The following is an 18,334-nucleotide window of genomic DNA, read 5'->3' as shown; positions in this document are numbered from 1 at the left end:
ACTAAACTGACTGGAAGAGCTCTTGGGAGCTATCCATTAAAATACATTCAGAGAAAGTAGCTAACATAGATCCACCAATACATGTTACAGAGACTAGGCCTTTGGCTGACTGAAAGGGAATATCTGTAACAACCAGAGTCAAAGCAAAGTTATTTTTGCAATCTCCACCGTGCCATGCATTTGAACGTGACGAGACTGACAGCTTCTCTGAGCCAGGCAAATTCATTCATTAGAATAATGATAATGGATATATCCAAAGGAATTGCAATAGAAACTAAGATAAAACAAACTGAAGTGCACATAGTTTGCTGCTATTTCAGCTGCTTGATGTGATTGTGTGTTAGCTTTAGTTGGCTAGCTAGCTAGCTAGCAAAGGAGAAGTAATGTTAGCCTAGTAACGTTAGCCTAGCAATATTTTATTGGACAATCAGCTGGTTGTTGCCTATTTATAAATTATTTATCTTGTCATCATTGTCTCTCATCCTCATTAAACCTCTGCTAGTTAGCTACATACCAATGATTTGTTTAGCATAGCAACATGGAATGAATAGAATGAACGACAGGATCAAAACATGAGAATAGAATTAACGACTAGCCTTTGGTTAGCAACTTCAGAACTAAGAACTGTTTTTTTGCCCGGACTATATCGTCTGGTGGAAGGTTGAAATAAAACAAATGTTCTCATTAAAACAACGTTTTTAATGAAAACGTTAATATTTTAAAAATATTGCCAATTTTATAAAAGCAATACGGCCCTCGAACCCAGGATTATCGTGTGATAACCCCCTCCTAAAAACAGGCCTTATTCGGGAGTTATCACACAATAATCCCCAGGTTCTCAAGCCTTATTGCTTAATTATATGATTCCAACAGTTCACCTAACTGTTTTAATCTATATCGCACATCAAATCGCAACCGCAATATTTGATAAAAACATTTCCCATATCGTGTAACCCTAGGTAGGAGCATTCTAGGTAGGAGCATTTTTGCTAAAATCACCATGATTAGACATTAGGAGAGTGAATGATGAAGAGGTCTAATTATGGCAATTTAAATGGACCCTTAAATTTAGATCAAACTGTGGATTGCACTTTTTTAATCCTGTGCACTTCAAAGTTTGATTTTAACTTCTAATCATTTCATTAAATGACTATTAAACCACAATGGGATTTTCAGGATTAAGATATTAACTGCTTTCTGGGTTTAAGGATTACATGGTTTAAAGATTACAGTGATAATTTAACATCAATGCTACATATCCTCTACTATGAAGTTCACTCATGTATCTCTTTAAGACTCTAATAGCTTTGGGGGCTTTCATTAGGATGTTTAAGCCACAGTTGGGCATCTCCACAGGCTCTCTTACCTTGATATTGTTCTCGGCTGCAGTGAGCGAGGCCTGCAGTTTGTGGGACTTCTCCCTATGTTCCCGGGCCTCCTCCTGCACCCTCTGCAGCTCGGAGCGCAGCTTCCCCAGGGTCTTCTGCAGCGCTGCCTCCTGCATGTGGAACTCCCTCCGCAGCTCCGCCTCGGTCTTCTTCCAGGCCTGCAGGTTATCTGCGGTGAGCTGCTGCGTGCGCTTCATGGCCTCCAGCTCGCGCTCGTAGAAGGCTTGGGCCTTGTTGAGCTTGGCCTCGTACTCCTCCACCAGCCTCTTCTTGTCCCCCTTAATCTCCTCCACACGCTCTGACAGGGACTCCACCTCCGCCTTGTGCAGCTGGCCCAGTTTCTCCTGGTCCTTGCTGTAGTTCTGGTTCTGGCTTTGGTGGCTGCGGAGCAGCTCCGACACCTCCTGCCGATGGTTGGCCTTTAGCTCCTCCAGGGCCAGCTTTTTCTCCTGCTCAAACTGGGCCTGCGCCGTGCCGAAAGAGCGCAGCTTCTCCTCGAACGAGTGCCGCATCTCCTCCACCTCGCGGGACATGGTGACAACACGCTGTGTGTGCTGGGCCTCGGTGCAGAGCTGCATGTCCTCCACACGCTGCCGGTAGGTCTCGAACTCGGCGAGGGCCTGGCGCTTCATGCGCTCGTGCAGCTCCATGGACTCCTCGAGCGACTGGATGCGCTGCTTCAGGTCCATCTCATCGCTGATCTTACTCTTGTACTGCATGATCTTCTCCCGTGTCTCCGACAGGATCTGCTGCACCTCCTCCTCGTGAGCCTCCTTCAGCGTCTGGATGGCCGCCTCGTGCTCGTCGTTCTTGGTGTTCAGAGCGTAGATCACCTTGGGGAGGCAGAGAGAGCATCAGTATGGTGGTTGAAAAAGGACAGCATAGAACAAACACATCCAATGGCTTGTTTGAGTGGGTGCTGGAGATCAAAGTAAATGTTCATCAGTAAGAAAGTTAAAACTGTGTGGGGATGTGTTAGAATTGTCCTCAAACTAAAAGGGATACCTTGAAGGTTTATCATTACTTTGACTTCCTGCAACAGTCAAAAAAATACTTATGAGACAGATGATTGACAGTTAAGTGAGTGGTTGACCTTTAAATCCCAAAACTGACTTCCAACTGAAAGCCTGGATAATCTGGCTACAAAGTGATTTTCTGGTCACACAGAATTTAGGGGGGAAATACGTTTTACATTTACAGTTCAAAAGCCATGAGAAATTCCCCCTAATCTTAATCCTCCCTCCCCTCTACTGATCCAGGGTGCTGGCTCGAGGCTGCTGCCCTACGGAATAAGGCTATTTGTTTTGTCACCAGATAAACCTAGTCAATAATTCATCACTTTAATACTTTTGAAAACGCCTGTCATAAGAAGATAGAGTAGAAATGGAAAATAAAATGCCCTTTTCAATGAATTGTATCCATATTTTATATGCCAGGGTGAATAACAGGGGGAGGACTGTGCATGTCTTAACCGTGTTGCCAACTTGCCTGTGTTTTTAATATGTTAAAATGTTCAGAAAATGTTCCTTTTTAAACCGACTCCTATTGGCATCACTCGTATGACTGTCCGTTACAGCTCTCCATCAAATAAGAGCAGATACAATACATTGTTCCCAGCCAGGTAGGACAACATGTTATTCAAAGGTTTATTCAAGAAAATACTAAACCAACAGGCATTTGTTGTTTGCTATTGTGACCTCTACTGCTGTGCCATCTCTCAATCGCATGGCAAGCTCTCAAATGAGATAAAAAGGCCTATGCAGCGGGATCCCAGCTCAATTCCCATTATAAACATAATATTAATCTTTTAATACCCTCAATGAAAGGCATTCTATGGGAATGAAAGGGCCCCAGCTTGTGAAGTTTCTCACGAGCGATGAGGGCTGAGTCAGAATTCATTTCCATAATTGTTTTGACAAATGACTAGGGGAAAGAGCTAAAAGTTCTGGGCCTATCTGGTGTTAGCGCGGCAATCTAGCCAGCCACATATGAAGAGAGAGAGATAGAGAGGGAGTGATAAAGAGTGAGATAAAGAGAGAGAGAGATGATAGAGAGAGTGCGGTCTGCAGTCCCATAGGCTCAGCGGGTGAAAGCAGTGGACTGAGAAGCAAAGAAGCGTGCAGTGATGTCATCATCCCATAATGATTCTCTCCTCCATTTGACCTGAGAGGAACCGTGTTGGCCTGCCTGTCTTCCTCTCTCTCTCTTTCTCGCTCCCTCTCAAAAATATCGACGTCATAGTTATGTATTGATTGCAAACTCCTAACAGCAAATTATTGCTGCTGCCTGGATAAGTGAGAGGAAAAAGTTCTAGTAGAGCAGTGCGGAAGGGTAACATATTGTTCAGTACAATGGGGCACTCGGTAAACGGGGCCAAATTAGCTTTGAGCGGTGGTAACTGCCTCGGTGAGGCCGCAATCACATTCTGCTCTGTGCTGGAAATGGGTCTTAACGGACAGCCCTGCAGAATGACTGACTGCCATCTCAATGCCGGGCGGTCATCAATGTTCAGCTGCTTTGCCATTGACTGTCTGCATCAGTATTCAGTTGAAGCCAACATAAAGGCAATCTTGCTTATGTGACTTTTTTCCCCCAGTCATGTTTCCAGTTTTGTAAACCTAATTCCTGACTCGTATTCCGTATTAGTTGGACTAAGTAACGTACGAATATACTGTAGCGCATCAACCACCTTCGAGGCCCCTTAAAGAAGTGAGATGCTGATTCGCTAAGCTACTGAATTAAGTGTGGAAAAGGATTGAATGAAGTCGAAAGATAGCCTAGTGCTAATTACAGTAATTACATGCACATTTTCCACTAAACTGCAAGGTGCACCTTAATCCAGGAGGTAATTAAGGCAGATGAGGGGGTAGGTCTGGGCCGGCTCTGTAAACGCTACTTGGTTTCATACAGAGGGAACACTATGATGAGCTTCTCCAGCAGTGTGAACCAAAACTTCCCCCACTGCAGCATTTACATGGCCTGATTGTGAATATGTTTGTTTTAAAAGCCTGACTTAGCAGTAGTCCACATATTAATGTATTATTTTTCCCGCTCTCATTTTTAAGCCTCTCTCAGACAGAAGATTATGGTTTGCGTACATAGGCAGTAGTTGTGTAAATAGTCTTTACACAAGTCATTGCGTCATCTTATCTAAGGCAGGTTTGATTGATTGCAGCGTCATTGCTCTGAGCGTCATTGCTCCCGAATGCACTGGTGTTTCTTCATAGAGAAACTACACACACTCACTGATGATGTTGTGTTGGTGTTCCTCTCTCTGTTCTGTTGCGTAACTGTATTGGTGTGTTCTTAGTTATTGGGATAGATATTTTTTCCACAGCTTCATTACACTGATGAATATTTCACACGGCTCTCTATAATCTGCAATATTCATTTACAACTCTTGGTCTAATCATGATGCACTGTACTGTAGGCTGAGATTAGAAAACGTTGACTTCCCTATCGGTCTTCCATTGAGATTCAGCCTTATTACATAACACATTTTAATTACAACCGAGACACATGGCGAAGGTCACAGAAAGTGATGTGCTCCACTTGCCTTCAGACAGGAAGTGCCTGTGTTAATGGATGGTGGAGTGGTTACCTTTCGTGTGTGGGTGCAAAACAAATGAGTCATGCCCCAATTTGTCTGATTCATCTAACTACCCTGAAAGCCTTACTGAATGAGATCTAATTCTAAAGCACTGCAATCTCCTCCTTCACAAATGTAATGGTTGATTAAGATAATTAAATCATATGCCTCTCATTTTAATATTGTAAATATGCTTCCTTCCAACAGCATCGTCTATGGTCCCTGATCTTCCTCAGATAATGAAGCAGATGAAACCAGAGGACTTAGATACTAATGCAGAGGACTCATGCCAACTTTTGGGATACTGCCTGATCAATCTCTAACACTGTCTACTAGGCTGCAGCACTGGGTGGTGAGAAAAGCCTTGATTACAGTGGTTCCCATTTCCTTAGCCGGCCTTGACAGGTTTAGTCTGTTTACCAGGGGGATTTAGTGCCTGCTGCTGGAAGGCATGGTTGCCATTCCCCTGATGTCATCCAACTTGGGCAGCACCCTCTCTAGGATGTGGAGACTGTGAGCAGGGCAGAACACAGAAAGCAGAACACATCTGTAAGTATCTGCTGGAAAGGAACAGTGTAAACATCTGTCCGAGAATGTGTCCAGGGCAGGACCTACTACGTCTTACCAGCCACTCAAATACATTTCTTACTTTGAGGTCATTTTATAACATTTCAATTCAGATAACTTTGAGTAGAGAGACAGACATTATTGGTCAAAATATCAGTATGTATGACTTGCTTTGTTCTGTAGCTATTTGCCATAGAACATGATGAGAACATAGACTGTGGCATTGCTGGAGAAGCTGCCTGAATAAATGTGCATGTGATCATGTCTCCACACATGACTGGATGACACCTCGAACAATGCAAGAGGACAAAATGGTTTAAAGATCTGGAAATGACAGAAAAGCTCTTTATAGATCACATCAAAATAACAACAGTATTTTGGAGCCTATTTTTTTGAGTGAGGCGACAGACAAGGCATCTCCTAGTGGGGTTCGGAGCATCCTTTTCAGAGCGCATTGCAGGCAGCATGCTGTGGAGCATTTGTTATGTGATCCATCGCCCTAGGGGGAAACAGGCTGATCAGCCGGGGAAGAAGAAGCACTTCTGTTGGCCCCCTTTCTCCCCCTCATCCCAGGGACAAGCTGGAGAAATGAGGCAAGGCAGAGGGAGTGGAATACTAGAGGACTTTGATTGGCCTTGTACATAGCGCTCCATCAGCACAGTGACTAAACTTTCTAAAGCATCGCCTTGGAAACCAGGCCCTGGACGGTTGTGGAGTTGAGAGAGGTATTACGGATATACATTGCAGACGCTGCCAAGTCTGACATACTCAATCCCAATTCCAATAGTCACGCCATCATCTCAACAGTGTTTTATGTTTACTTCAAAAGAGCTGTCCAGGTTACATGATGCTCCTTGCTCGAGGCAATATGGAATCAGATTGTCTGCCAAGGAGGTAAGTGTTCTTCCACTCCTCAGTTACTTGGGTTCAGTGGGCCTCTCTGTTGGGGGGCTGAAACAGGGAGGGATGTGGGTCAGACAACGAGATTCCACGGTGTCAGTGACCCTGATATGACAGTCTGTCTGGACACACTGACAGCTCAGTGGTGAGGGTGGGGGGTGGGGGGGGGTCTCCTTGGGCCAGTGAATGGAGACTAGCTGCCCACTTGGTCGGTTGGTCTGTTTGTCTCTTGGCTGTCTCTCCTCACCATCTCCAGTGCCCAACAGGACTGGGTAGTGGTGGGCAGCATAATCTCTCATGGACAGACTACGTAAACATAAAATGGTTTCGTAGAGCTGTCATGACACAACGGGATGAGTGAGATAAAGCAGCATTACTTCCGGTGCTTGGGTTTTCCCTCACTGATTATTTGGGCAAATCACTATTTTGTAGGTGTTAGCATCTTTCGAATTTCGGAACGGGAGGGGACATTTAGCCATACACTTGCCTGTAAAGAGAGAGGGTGGAGCTCTTTGTTTCCGGTTCCAATCTTCGTTCTCTCTCTTCTCTTAGCACTGTATGGACCAGAACTTAATTGAGCATCTGACGCAAGACTTTAGTTCCAGGTTAACCGAGAGTATGGGCAGAGAGAGACATCAGCTCTACTCACACAGGGCAGGTCTGCCCTGCCCATGCATGGGCTCATCAAGAGTGGGCTCATCAAGCTGCCTGGAGAAAAACCCATGTGAGAGTAAGCAGCCTATTATCGTCGCAACCATGGCCCATGGGCCCCTCCCAAATCACCACCTTGATCTCAGACCTGTCAACAGGGCTTGTCACATCGTGAATGCATAACTCCACTGGAGAAGTGTAAGCCAGGAGAAAACTCAGTCTTTGAAAGCTCACAGTGCCGTTGTTGAGTTGGAGTTCTAGTGATCGAAGAGAGGAAGCTGGGTAGGGGCTGTTCCCTACAATAACTGGTTCTTCTGATCTCACACTATGCACATTCTTCAGTGCACTTACAGATAGGGCAGTGAATTTTAGATGACGGTAATTGGCCAGCCAAATGACCACAGTCACCGTAACAACCGTTCGAATTGCAAAGACGCACATTTTCTCCTCTCCTCCTGACCGAATGTGCTGACATAGAAATAGAATGAATAGAACGGGTGTCCCCATTCAAGTCATGACATAATGGGTGCACTGGCGGCCATTGCAAGTGTACCAATAGGAGCAACACAGGAAGTGTACTGCACCCATCAATATGTGCTGTGATTTGTTGAGTCAACTCAACTGTAATTATATTTTTAAAAAATACATTCCATTGCATGAGCCACATCAGTTAAGATCATTTCAATGAACATTCTACATTACCATGCCAATTATTGCGTCACAATTGCAGGCAGTTATTGCACGTGTACCAGTCAAATTGCCAGGGTTGCCAATAAATATATTGTAAAAAAAAAATTGCCAGGGTTAGAGGTTTTAAGCATGTTCATTCATTCTATTTCGATGTGTGCTGCTTTTGCAGGGAGGGGGGCATTGCCTTGGCAACCGAAGACTCATTTGCTCCAACCCCTTGCTTTTTCAGCAAGGTGCAACAAAGTTTCATCATGTTGTTAAGAGTCCACATTACCGCAGAAACGGACTTAACAGCACGAATGCCGTTTCTGTCAGCTGGTTCAGTGAGGTGTTTTTAATTATTTGGGGGGTATTTTGGTCCACAGCACCATTGTCCCCTTTCTAGACTCTCTGGACTTTACATTTCTCCTCTGGGCAACAGACACTTAACAGCAATCTGTAGCTTTCTGACCGTAAAAGGTATAGAAGAGTGATTTTAAGTTCAGGCTAGGCGATTTTGCACAAAGAACAAAGTTACATTCAGTAGGTCAGCAGCCAATAGCACCAGGCTTTTACAAACCTTATTTATTTTTGTACCTATATATTGTAAATAGTTTTTTTATGGTGTGGTTTTTATATAAGCCCATGGGCTACCAACCACACCTACACACCATTTCTTTATTTTATCTGTATTGTTCTTTATCACTTATTTTCCTTGGTGCAAATACATTACACCTAAAATTAAACCGAAATCAGCTGAATCCATCCACTCTCACCTTTACCTGTGGCGAATGGGAAGAAATTGGACAAAGTGATGTGTATTTAAGAGAGTGTGCTGTAATTTCAGCTCAATACCCAGCAACTATCTAATGGTAACTCGACGCAGCCTCTGGGAAGGTAGTCGCAGACAGGCTCCAAGTTTCAGGATGTGGGCCAAGTTAATTAAATATCAGCTCTATCCTTGAGCAGCATGGAAAATCCAAAGAACACTACGATTTGATGAGAAATTAGGAGAAAAGAAGCAGAACTCCCTACTATTCAAACTCTTAGCTATTCATTATGGGCTTCTACAGAAGGTTATTTGGCTGGAAAGACGTGGGGCTGAGGGAATGCTTCCTACTCATTAGAGACCGCTGGTCTCAAACCTACCTGTATCACACAGCTGCACAGTCTTCCCACTTCTCATTTATTCTATTCTGTCCTGATTATATCAAAGCCCTCACATACTACTCACTGCTCCATTCCCATTCATAAACCCACTCACTACATCCGTGTCATAAAAAATCCCTTAAAGAATTCTCAGAGGGATTCCTATTACCTCACTAAACTAGCTAAGCACCACCCGGTTTATCAACTCAAATAAGGAGTCTGTTACAAGCCACATTTGTTTACCACACAGCAATAACCATTTTACAGACATGGTTTATGAATCCACATGTTTCTATGCTTCAGTCAGGGGGGGTCATGAATGTGAACCTGGCAAATTGCACTTTATAAGAAGCTGACCAATGCGTGGCTTGGATGAGCCTATAAAATGAAACCCTTCTCCCCAAACTGTACTGAATGTGGTTCTCAGAAGGTACATCGCCATGGTTACTGTCCCAGTTCCATTGATTTCAATACAATATTGATGCAAGTGATTTGTACACACTATTGATTACAGTAGAACAAGCTAATCAATTCTAGTCTAGAGTGACCGCTTGGTCAATATTGTTTCCGTGTGCAGTTTATCAGGTTTTAGTTTAGCAAAATACAATTCATCTGAAGACAAGTGTGACGTGTGTGTAGGGAGTCACATTTGTGTATTGGTCTTCAAAATATCACAACTTATTTCAGCATATTGATTACGAATTTGGACATCAAAAACCAGTGTTTTAACACTCTGCCATGAATCTAAAAGCGATGACAACAGGAAGCAGCAACAGTATCATTTAGTGCATGTTTTAGGAATATATATTCTGTTTTAACACAATTATATGGTAAAAACTACTGAATGAGCCCAATAATGTGCTATGATTTTATTGATTATGATTATATTAGTGACATCGGGAAAATATGTTTGTCCTGGCTAATTTGAGGCTAAAACAGTCTCCCAATCTTCACAGGATTCTCTGACAAAATCATGCTTCGGAGTGCAAAATGGTTTGAGTGGATTCAACAATATCATTATGACACCACGTTGCTTCGCTTGACAGTTTATTCGCTCATCTGTCTGCAATGTTTATAGACGATGTGATGGAAAACATACCGAGCTGGAAAACTGATTAGCTCCTTTCACTTTGCGAACAGGCAACATCATTGTAAAATCTATGACAACCCAGAGATCAACATTCAGCAGTGATGCCACTGTCAAGTCACTGTGCTAAATGTTTAATCTGAGACTATGATCCCTCCCTCAGTGTCGACCATCAGATGCTGACATTGGTGTTGTTGACTCAACACTAGAAAGACCATTTATGTTGTTTAATACAAAACACAACCTGGTCTCCCACCTGTCTGTTGACACAGATAGCTTGAGAGTCCCTGTGGAGAGACACACGCACACACACGCTGGCTCATCCCTCCAATGCGTCCCTTTTTCGTCTATTTCATCTCTCCTCCAACCCACTGCAGTGACGCAGGAATGATGCTTGGACTTACAATTATCACTAAAGACTCTAGATACCAGCAGCACCTAACCACCCCACACAGCAGAATCTATCCCACACAGTCCCATTCTACTCTTCCTACATCAGACGTGGGCACTGGATCTCTATGACGAACAACCTTCAGTCCACGATGCTTGTATGCTGCCTGGGAGGGGTGTCTTTGAATCCATACAGTGCCTTCGGAAAGTATTCAGACCCCTTGACCTTTCCACATTTTGTTACATTACAGCCATATTCTAAAATTGATTAATCCTCAGCAATCTACACACAATACCCCACAATGAAAAAGTGAAAACAGACCCTTTGCTATGAGACTCGAAATTGAGCTGTTTCAATTGATTATCCTTGAGATGTTTCTACGACATGATTGGACATGATTTGGAAAGGCACACACCTGTCTATACAAAAGGTCCCACAGATGACAGTGCATGTGAGAGCAAAAATCAATGCATGAGGTCGAAGGAATTATCCGTAGAGCTCCGAGACAGGATTGTGTCGAGGCACAGATCTGGGGAAGGGTCCCAAAACATTTCTGCAGCATTGAAGGTCCCCAAAAACACAGAGGCCGCCATCATTCTTAAATGGAAGAAGTTTGGAACCACCAAGACTCTTCCTAGAGCTGGGCGCCCGGCCAAACTGAGCAATCAGGGGAGAAGGGCCTTGGTCAGGGAGGTGACCAAGAACCTGATGGTCACTCTGACAGAGCTCCTCTGTAGAGATGGGAGAATCTTCCAGAAGGATAACCATCTCTGCAGCACTCCACCAATCAGGCCTTTATGGTAGAGTGGCCAGACGGAAGCCACTCCTCAGTAAAAGGCACATGACAGCCCACTTGGAGTTTGTCAAAAGGCACCTAAAGACTCATTCAGGCTAAAGACTATGAGAAACAAGATTCTCTGGTCTGATGAAACCAAGATTGAACTCTTTAGCCTGAATGCCAACGTCACGTCTGGAGGAAACCTGGCACCATCCATCCCTATGGTGAAGCATGGTGGTGGCAGCATCATGCTGTGGGGATGTTTATCAGCAGCAGGAACTGGGAGACTAGTCAGGATCAAGGTAAAGATAAATGGAGCAAAGTACAGAGAGATCCTTGATGAAAGAGCGCTCAGGACCTCAGACTGGGTCGAAGGTTCACCTTCCAACAGGACAACAACCCAAACTACACATGGAGAGACCTGAAAATGGCTGTGCAGCAACGCTCCCCATCCAACCTGACAGGGCTTGAGAGGAGCTGCAGAGAAGAATGGAACAAACCCCCCAAATACAGGTGTGCCAAGCTTGTAGCATCATATCCAAGAAGACTTGAGACTGTAATCGCTGCCAAAGGTGCTTTAACAAAGTACTGAGTAAAGGGTCTGAATACTTATGTCGATTTTATATTTCAGTTTTTTATTTGTAAGAAATTCTATTTTTGCTTTGTCATTAATGGCTATTGTGTGTAGATTGATTATTATATTTTTTTCTACTCCATTTTAGAATAAGGCTGTAAAAAGTAAAGGTGTTTGAATACTTTCCAAATGCACTGTATAACAAAAACCTGTACAAAGACAACCTTTCCTTCCTCTGTTTCACTCTTCAAGTAGTTTTTCCTGTGTGGATGAAGTCCAACTAAATTGTTTCAAAATGATCTCTGACTGATATCAACATCTGGTATTGATGTTATACAGTGCTGACTACACAGGTTTCAGGCTTTAGGCCAGAGGATTGAGAAGAGACAGCTCTATTCCTTCATCTTTCCTTCATGGATTGAACGCTATTTGACTTCTCCAATCAATTACTAATTATTATTTTCAATTCTCTGATCAAGCAAAGACAGACATATTACCACATTAATGATGTAGCCTAGATACGGAAAATAGAGATGAAGCAGATAGCATTTTAGAAAGACCTTACTACAGTATGGCTGGCTGGGAGTGTCAAATTAAATCCTCACTATGAGACAGATTGCAGGTGCCATTTGAAAGCCCAGCTAAAACCTATGGGGGGAGAGTCACTCAGCTTTCTCTCTGATATGAGGGTTGGAGATCTGGAGAGTTGGCCAGCAGCCATTCAGAGGGACAATTTGTATCAGGATCTTCACAAATCACTGCTTTGTCAGTTGGGATTGTTCCAGAATGTCTATCTTTGTTGTAGCAGAGGTGACCTGCACAAACAAATGTGTCCCTGGCCAAAGACTCCCAGAGAACAAGATGATTATGAGTGGAAGTAGGCTAGTCGATAACTCACAGTGAAGGTTAAGGGTCATGGCAGTCAGGTTCAAGACCACACAGTGGGGAACTATCGTAACATGTCACCTCTGAACTGGTGCCCATGTTATCTGTACCCTGCGGCAGGTTGACTATCACCAGAGCTATAATGAGAGGGTCCTCTCCTAATTACACCACTTGTTACAGTTCACTGTGTTTAACAAAGGCCCTAAATGAAACCCAGAGAGACCATAGTAAAGGCAATGGGATTGAGGCACAATGAAAAGCTTGTATCAGTCATGAGTTTTACTTTTGCCTCATATCCCATGCTGAGCAACTTTGTTTGTTTAAAATGTTTTAAAGACTCATAAATCCACAATGTAACATTATGCGTAAAAAAAGTAACTGTATGCCTACAGCATTATAATGGTATTGAGAGCACACCAAAGAGCAGTTTCATAAAGAAAGTTAATATTAAGCCTTGTATGGTGGTGTGCTATAGTTAGCATTGTGTGGGAGGACTATAATTGCACACCACGGCTGAGAATCAGGGAATTGAGGCACATTGTTGCCTTCCTGATTGACACAGCAAATCTAACATAAAGAAAGAGAGTTGCCGTGGCAACAGCTGCCTCCGCAGAGAGAGGTTGTGGCGAGATCCGAGCCGTCGGGTCATTTTCCTCGCTGTAATTTACTTTAGCTGTTGACGCACTAAACATAAAGATGTGATTGAGTTAAGATATTCATACATACATGCAATAATTTGACATTATGCAGAAATCAGTTGATTGGACTAACTGCTGTTATCAAGGCCATTAAGTTCCAGGCTGATTAAAAAAAGACGGAATAGCATGCGTCTGTCTCTAAAACCCCCTTCAAACCAAGACGAAAAACTGCCAACCTTTGTCCGCCTTTTCTTTATATCTGAAAGGTAATGCCTGTAAAAAAGCTATACTTTTATTCCGCTAACTGCGGTAGTTATGAATCAGTAATATGTTTAAAAGTCCTGCCAACCCCTTAGTATAAACGTCCCCTTAGCGTCTTTGACGCCATTAAATCATGAACATTCTATTGTTGTCCGATAATGTTGTCATTATGAAAAAGTATAAACACACACACGCATGACATCGCAGCAGCCTTGTCCAAATTGCAACGTTACCTGTCCTATTTTTTGCACCAAAAAAATCTATACGTTTAAAAATGTATTTAGGATATGTGAATCTAACAAGCCAGGCAACTAAAAGCTACTTTCTAGACACTGTTTTGTTTCGATGTTAGCTAGCTATCTATCTAGCTGGCTAGCCAGCTCATATAATTACCAGAACATATCTGACAACTTTTGGAGTTAGACAACTTTTTATTCACCATAACAGGAAAATTAACACATTACAAGGTAATTATTTACAAGCACGAGGAGCTGCTAACTTACTGTTGTGAATGCAAAGAAAAGAATGCAGTGCATTCTGTAGGAGGAATTTAGAACTTGCTGTTGTCACATCAGGTTACCAAGACAACGGTAACAACAACAGGGTCAAAGTTGAATGTCTCTTGCTCCTTGCCGGCTAAGCAATGGCTATATAAAAAGGTGAATGCTGACAAGAAAGAGGTAAAAATGGGTCTGTTTGAAAGGGGATCATATGAACGTTGCCCAATTATTATTACAGGAAACATACCGTGAATCCTATGTGAAAAGTGTATCAAGGACAAAAAAACAAGTGTGTTGGTCAGACCAGCAAAGCCAGACAGGCTATAGGCAACAGTGGAATCATTACCATCAACATTTTGCACATTTGTTAACTTATAAAATGCCATGTCTAGCTACATCAGGGCCATTCAACAGTAGGCCCGTGAGCCAGATCCGGCCCTTTTATCAATTTAGACTGGCCCCTTCTGGACATTAATAAACTATATTTACTGAGCTTGTCTGATGCTTTAAGCACACGGTTTGATTAAATAATTAAGACACACAAATGATTAGAGGGAGTCCGACCAGACTTGCTGCGCTGTGTTAAAAAAAGAAAAAAGACAGCAAGTGACTGTGTGACTAGCACCCGTTGTCTCTCCCTCCTCCCTGCAGTAGCGACCACCACAGAACATCAATTCAATATGTTTAAGCGCGCTGTCCATGTTGCTAAAGCTGCAACATAATTACAGCCACTGAAAAGTTGTTACCAAAATTGCTCATTTATTTAGGAAAAACATTCCCTATTCCTCGCACGGGACTAGTATTACTAGAGAATGTTGGTTATGTAATTATTACTCCAGAATGTCCTTTATTCAAGAGGACAATTCGGACGGGATTAGTTTTTTATTTTTAGAAATTGACAATTATGATGGAAGCCTGGAGGTTTTTATTCTAGGTGTGAAGATACAGTATTTCAAAATGTCCAGGTGATGTCCACTGATAACTCGAGTTTGGTTCCCAAGTTTGTAAACCGTACCAAACCATCTTTGGTATAGTGTAAAGCTCTTTATCACAGCAAAGCAAAGATTAAAAACAGACAAATTTGTGAAATTCTTTACTTGAGGCTTGGTGCTCACGGAATCAGTAAACTGTTAAACACTCAAACAGGCAACAAATGTCATGCTCTGACCTAGGAGAGCTGTGTTTTCTCTGTTTAGCTAGGTCAGGGTGTGATAGGTGGGTGGGCATTCTATGTTTTTGTTTTCTATGTTTTGGCCAGGTATGGTTTCCAATCAGAGGCAGCTATCTAGCGTTGTCTCTGATTGGAAGCCATACTTAGGCAGCCTGTTTTTCCTGTGTTGGTGTGGGTAGTTGTTTTCCGTTTTGTTAGTATACCTGACGGAACTGTTGGCTGTCGTTTTGTTGTTTTGTTTAAGTGTTTTCATTAAAGTAAAGTATGAGCACTCTACACGCTGCGCCTTGGTCCCCTTTATACGACCCTCGTTACAACAAAAGCAGGATCTGTCTTATTTCTGTAGATATATTGATGATTTATAAAGCCAGGCACATTTAACAGTTAGGTTATTGATTATAGACATTATTTAGTTGGGGTTTCCTCTCTCCTCACTTTTCTTAGACAATATTGCAAGGGCTGTTTTCTCGTCTCCTCATTCTGCTGCTGCCTCCACCGCATTGTTCTCAACACCAATATGCTGATTAACTTTGCTATTATGCACATAGCAACATGAACCGCAACCACTATCCAAAGCGGGAAAAAGTGCATTTGTTATAAAATAGTGTTATTTTTATTAGTGTTGCACCATTGTTCCTATGTAACATAATCATATACTGTACTCAGTGGTGTAAGTACTACTTAAGTCGTTTTTTGGGGTATGTACTTTAATATTTATATTTGACAACTTTTACTTCACTACATTCCTAAAAAAAATGATGTACTTTTTACTCCATACATTTTCCCTGACACCCAAAAGTACTTGTTACATTTTGAATACTTAGCAGGACAGGAAAATGGCCCAATTCACACACTAATCAAGAAAACATCCCTGGTTATCCCTACTGCCTCTTATCTGGCGGACTCACAAAACACAAATGCTTTGTTTGTAAATTATGTTTGAGTGTTGGAGCATGCCCTGGCTATCCGTAAATTAAAAAAACAAGAAAATTGTGCCATCTGGTTTGCTTAATAAGACATTTGAAATTATTTATACTTTTACTTTTGATACGTGTGTGTGTGTGTTAGATTCTACAGAGCCAGTGCCAGAGAGATAAAGGTATCTAGCTGGCTGCTGATGTTCTGCAGCAGAGAGAGAATCAAGCTGGATGAGTCACCAGTCCATAGCAGTGCCTTGATATTCGAGAGGAGAGGAGCATCTAGTCCGGCTCTCACGCTACCTGCACTTCAGTAGCAGCAACCTTCAATTCTAAATCATTAAGATTCTGTTTCACCTTAGCATCCATCATAACAGCACACTAAATGTACACCCACTGCACGCCAGAAAGAAAAACACAAAATCAATTGCCTGTAAGCTTTTAAGGCAGGTCTTTAACTTGTAAACCCTCTACTTGACTACAATCTGTGCTATAATTTTGATTAGTTGTGTTTACCACGCATTCTTACTTGTTACTGTTGACTTCCTGGTCGTCTTCCACAGCTGCTGTTTTAATACCTCCTCACCCAGCCTGTCTGTCTACACTGTCACAAACACACAGCCACGCTCACAGCCTCACACACCTGTAGCCTGAGTATGCGCACTAGGAATTATCTCTGCACATGTCCAACCAGGGAATGTACTGCCATCCAAATGTGAAATTCAGCTTTCATCATGACAGAGGCAGACACATAGAGGGAGAGAATAGTGCCAACATGCTTATGCAACAGCAATTCAACTTCAGACCATGAATAAATGTTGGGTCCGTTGACTTCATATTCATCTGTACGGTCTAGCTACTTGTCCATTTAACCATCCCTTTCTCTAGCTGTCCCCTTCACCATACGCCACCTAAACAGACATGACCCGGTCTTGTCTGGTAGACACACACACACGACCGAGCCCAGGGAGTCTGTCTGCCCACTAGGTGAGGTCACGCCCTGAGGCGGCCCTGTGCCCTGTCACCTGACTGCGGTGGCCCTGTGTGGCTAATGGATAGGCCAGCTGTGAAATGGTGTATCAGCTATGGTCCAGGTTGGATGCAGAGACAGACCTCCTGCCCATAACAGGATGCACACCCTACAGGGTCACACACACACACTACAGGGTTACACACACACACACTACAGGGTTACACACACATACACTACAGGGTTACACACACACTACAGGGTTACACACACACTACAGGGTTACACCAGAGAATTCTTCACACAGGGGATGCATTCTCAGGGACAGACAGGCAGATGGAGAAGAGAGAGAGAATATGCCGTAAGATTACACACAGGAGGACATAATGAAACCTCCAGTGGACACGTCGGAGTAGGAAGATGAGGAGAAGGATGGGGGAAGATGAGGATTTGGGAGCTGCTTTCTGACAGAGGAAGATGGATGGGTAGGTACACACACACTAAAAGCCCACGTCCTGCCAGTGTTCTGTGGCTAGGCTGCCTAACGCACAGCATCCCACCTCAGCCTCCCTCGCTATCTCAAAAGCACTACCGCATGAATACGAAGCTGATTGTTTCTTACCCCTTCAGGGTGCTTTGTCTCTGCAATAAAAGTGTGCTCGAGCACATCAAAAGTAATGTTTCAAAGTCCCCCACTAAGGTGTGGAGAACACCTTTTTTCTAGCCCCGAAGCAAAACTAAAAACAGTAAACATATTTCTTGTAAAGTCGTTTCTTTTCATGCTTTGGAACATCGGTTTCCATCACTGTGGGTACTTCAGTCTATGACAAAGAACATTCCAATGAACCTGTGTATTCATGGACACCTGAGCCATTCGTTGAGTCAGTTGGCAGGAGAGGAAACCAATATAATAAGAGAGTGAAAAAGGGTGAGAGAGAGAGAAAGAACAAGACCCAGCTAAGCTGAGACCCAATAACTTCCTCTCTCCCTTGCATCTCATTCCAGTACTGGGCACCAGCATCGACAGCTCAATAGACCACATTCATTCTAGTAGAATTGTATCCTGCAGAGTGATGCTTGAAGCCAGAGAACCAAACCTTTGGACATTACTGCTGAGTCTCCTCTTTGAGCCTGGTAAAAACAGAAGAGAGCAGAGCATACTGACAGCCTCTCATGGGCAGAGGCACTGAACAGAAACTGCCCTCAGAAACACCAGTGTCCTAGGCCTTTTACCTCTGCCCTCCTCTCC

At 43.1% G+C, this 18,334-nt stretch overlaps 1 protein-coding gene across 10 annotated transcripts in view; it reads right to left on the bottom strand.

Moving 5' to 3' along the window:
* LOC106571378 (protein FAM184A) overlaps positions 1 to 18,334 on the bottom strand; it is a 107,708-nt gene that overhangs the window by 58,675 nt on the left and 30,699 nt on the right. For all 10 annotated transcript variants that reach the window (XR_001320920.2, XR_006759173.1, XM_014144394.2 and 7 more), the window contains one exon: positions 1,367 to 2,221. Coding sequence is in view for 8 of the 10 variants with exons in the window: in XM_014144394.2 (XP_013999869.2) it covers positions 1,367 to 2,221 (855 nt within the window). In the remaining 2 variants the exon portion in view is untranslated. The remainder of the gene's footprint in view (positions 1 to 1,366; positions 2,222 to 18,334) is intronic.

The sequence above is a fragment of the Salmo salar genome, chromosome ssa15 (genome assembly GCF_905237065.1).
Source record: "Salmo salar chromosome ssa15, Ssal_v3.1, whole genome shotgun sequence".
NCBI classification, from domain to species: Eukaryota; Metazoa; Chordata; class Actinopteri; order Salmoniformes; family Salmonidae; genus Salmo; species Salmo salar.
This window is presented reverse-complemented; position numbering and strand designations above follow the sequence as displayed.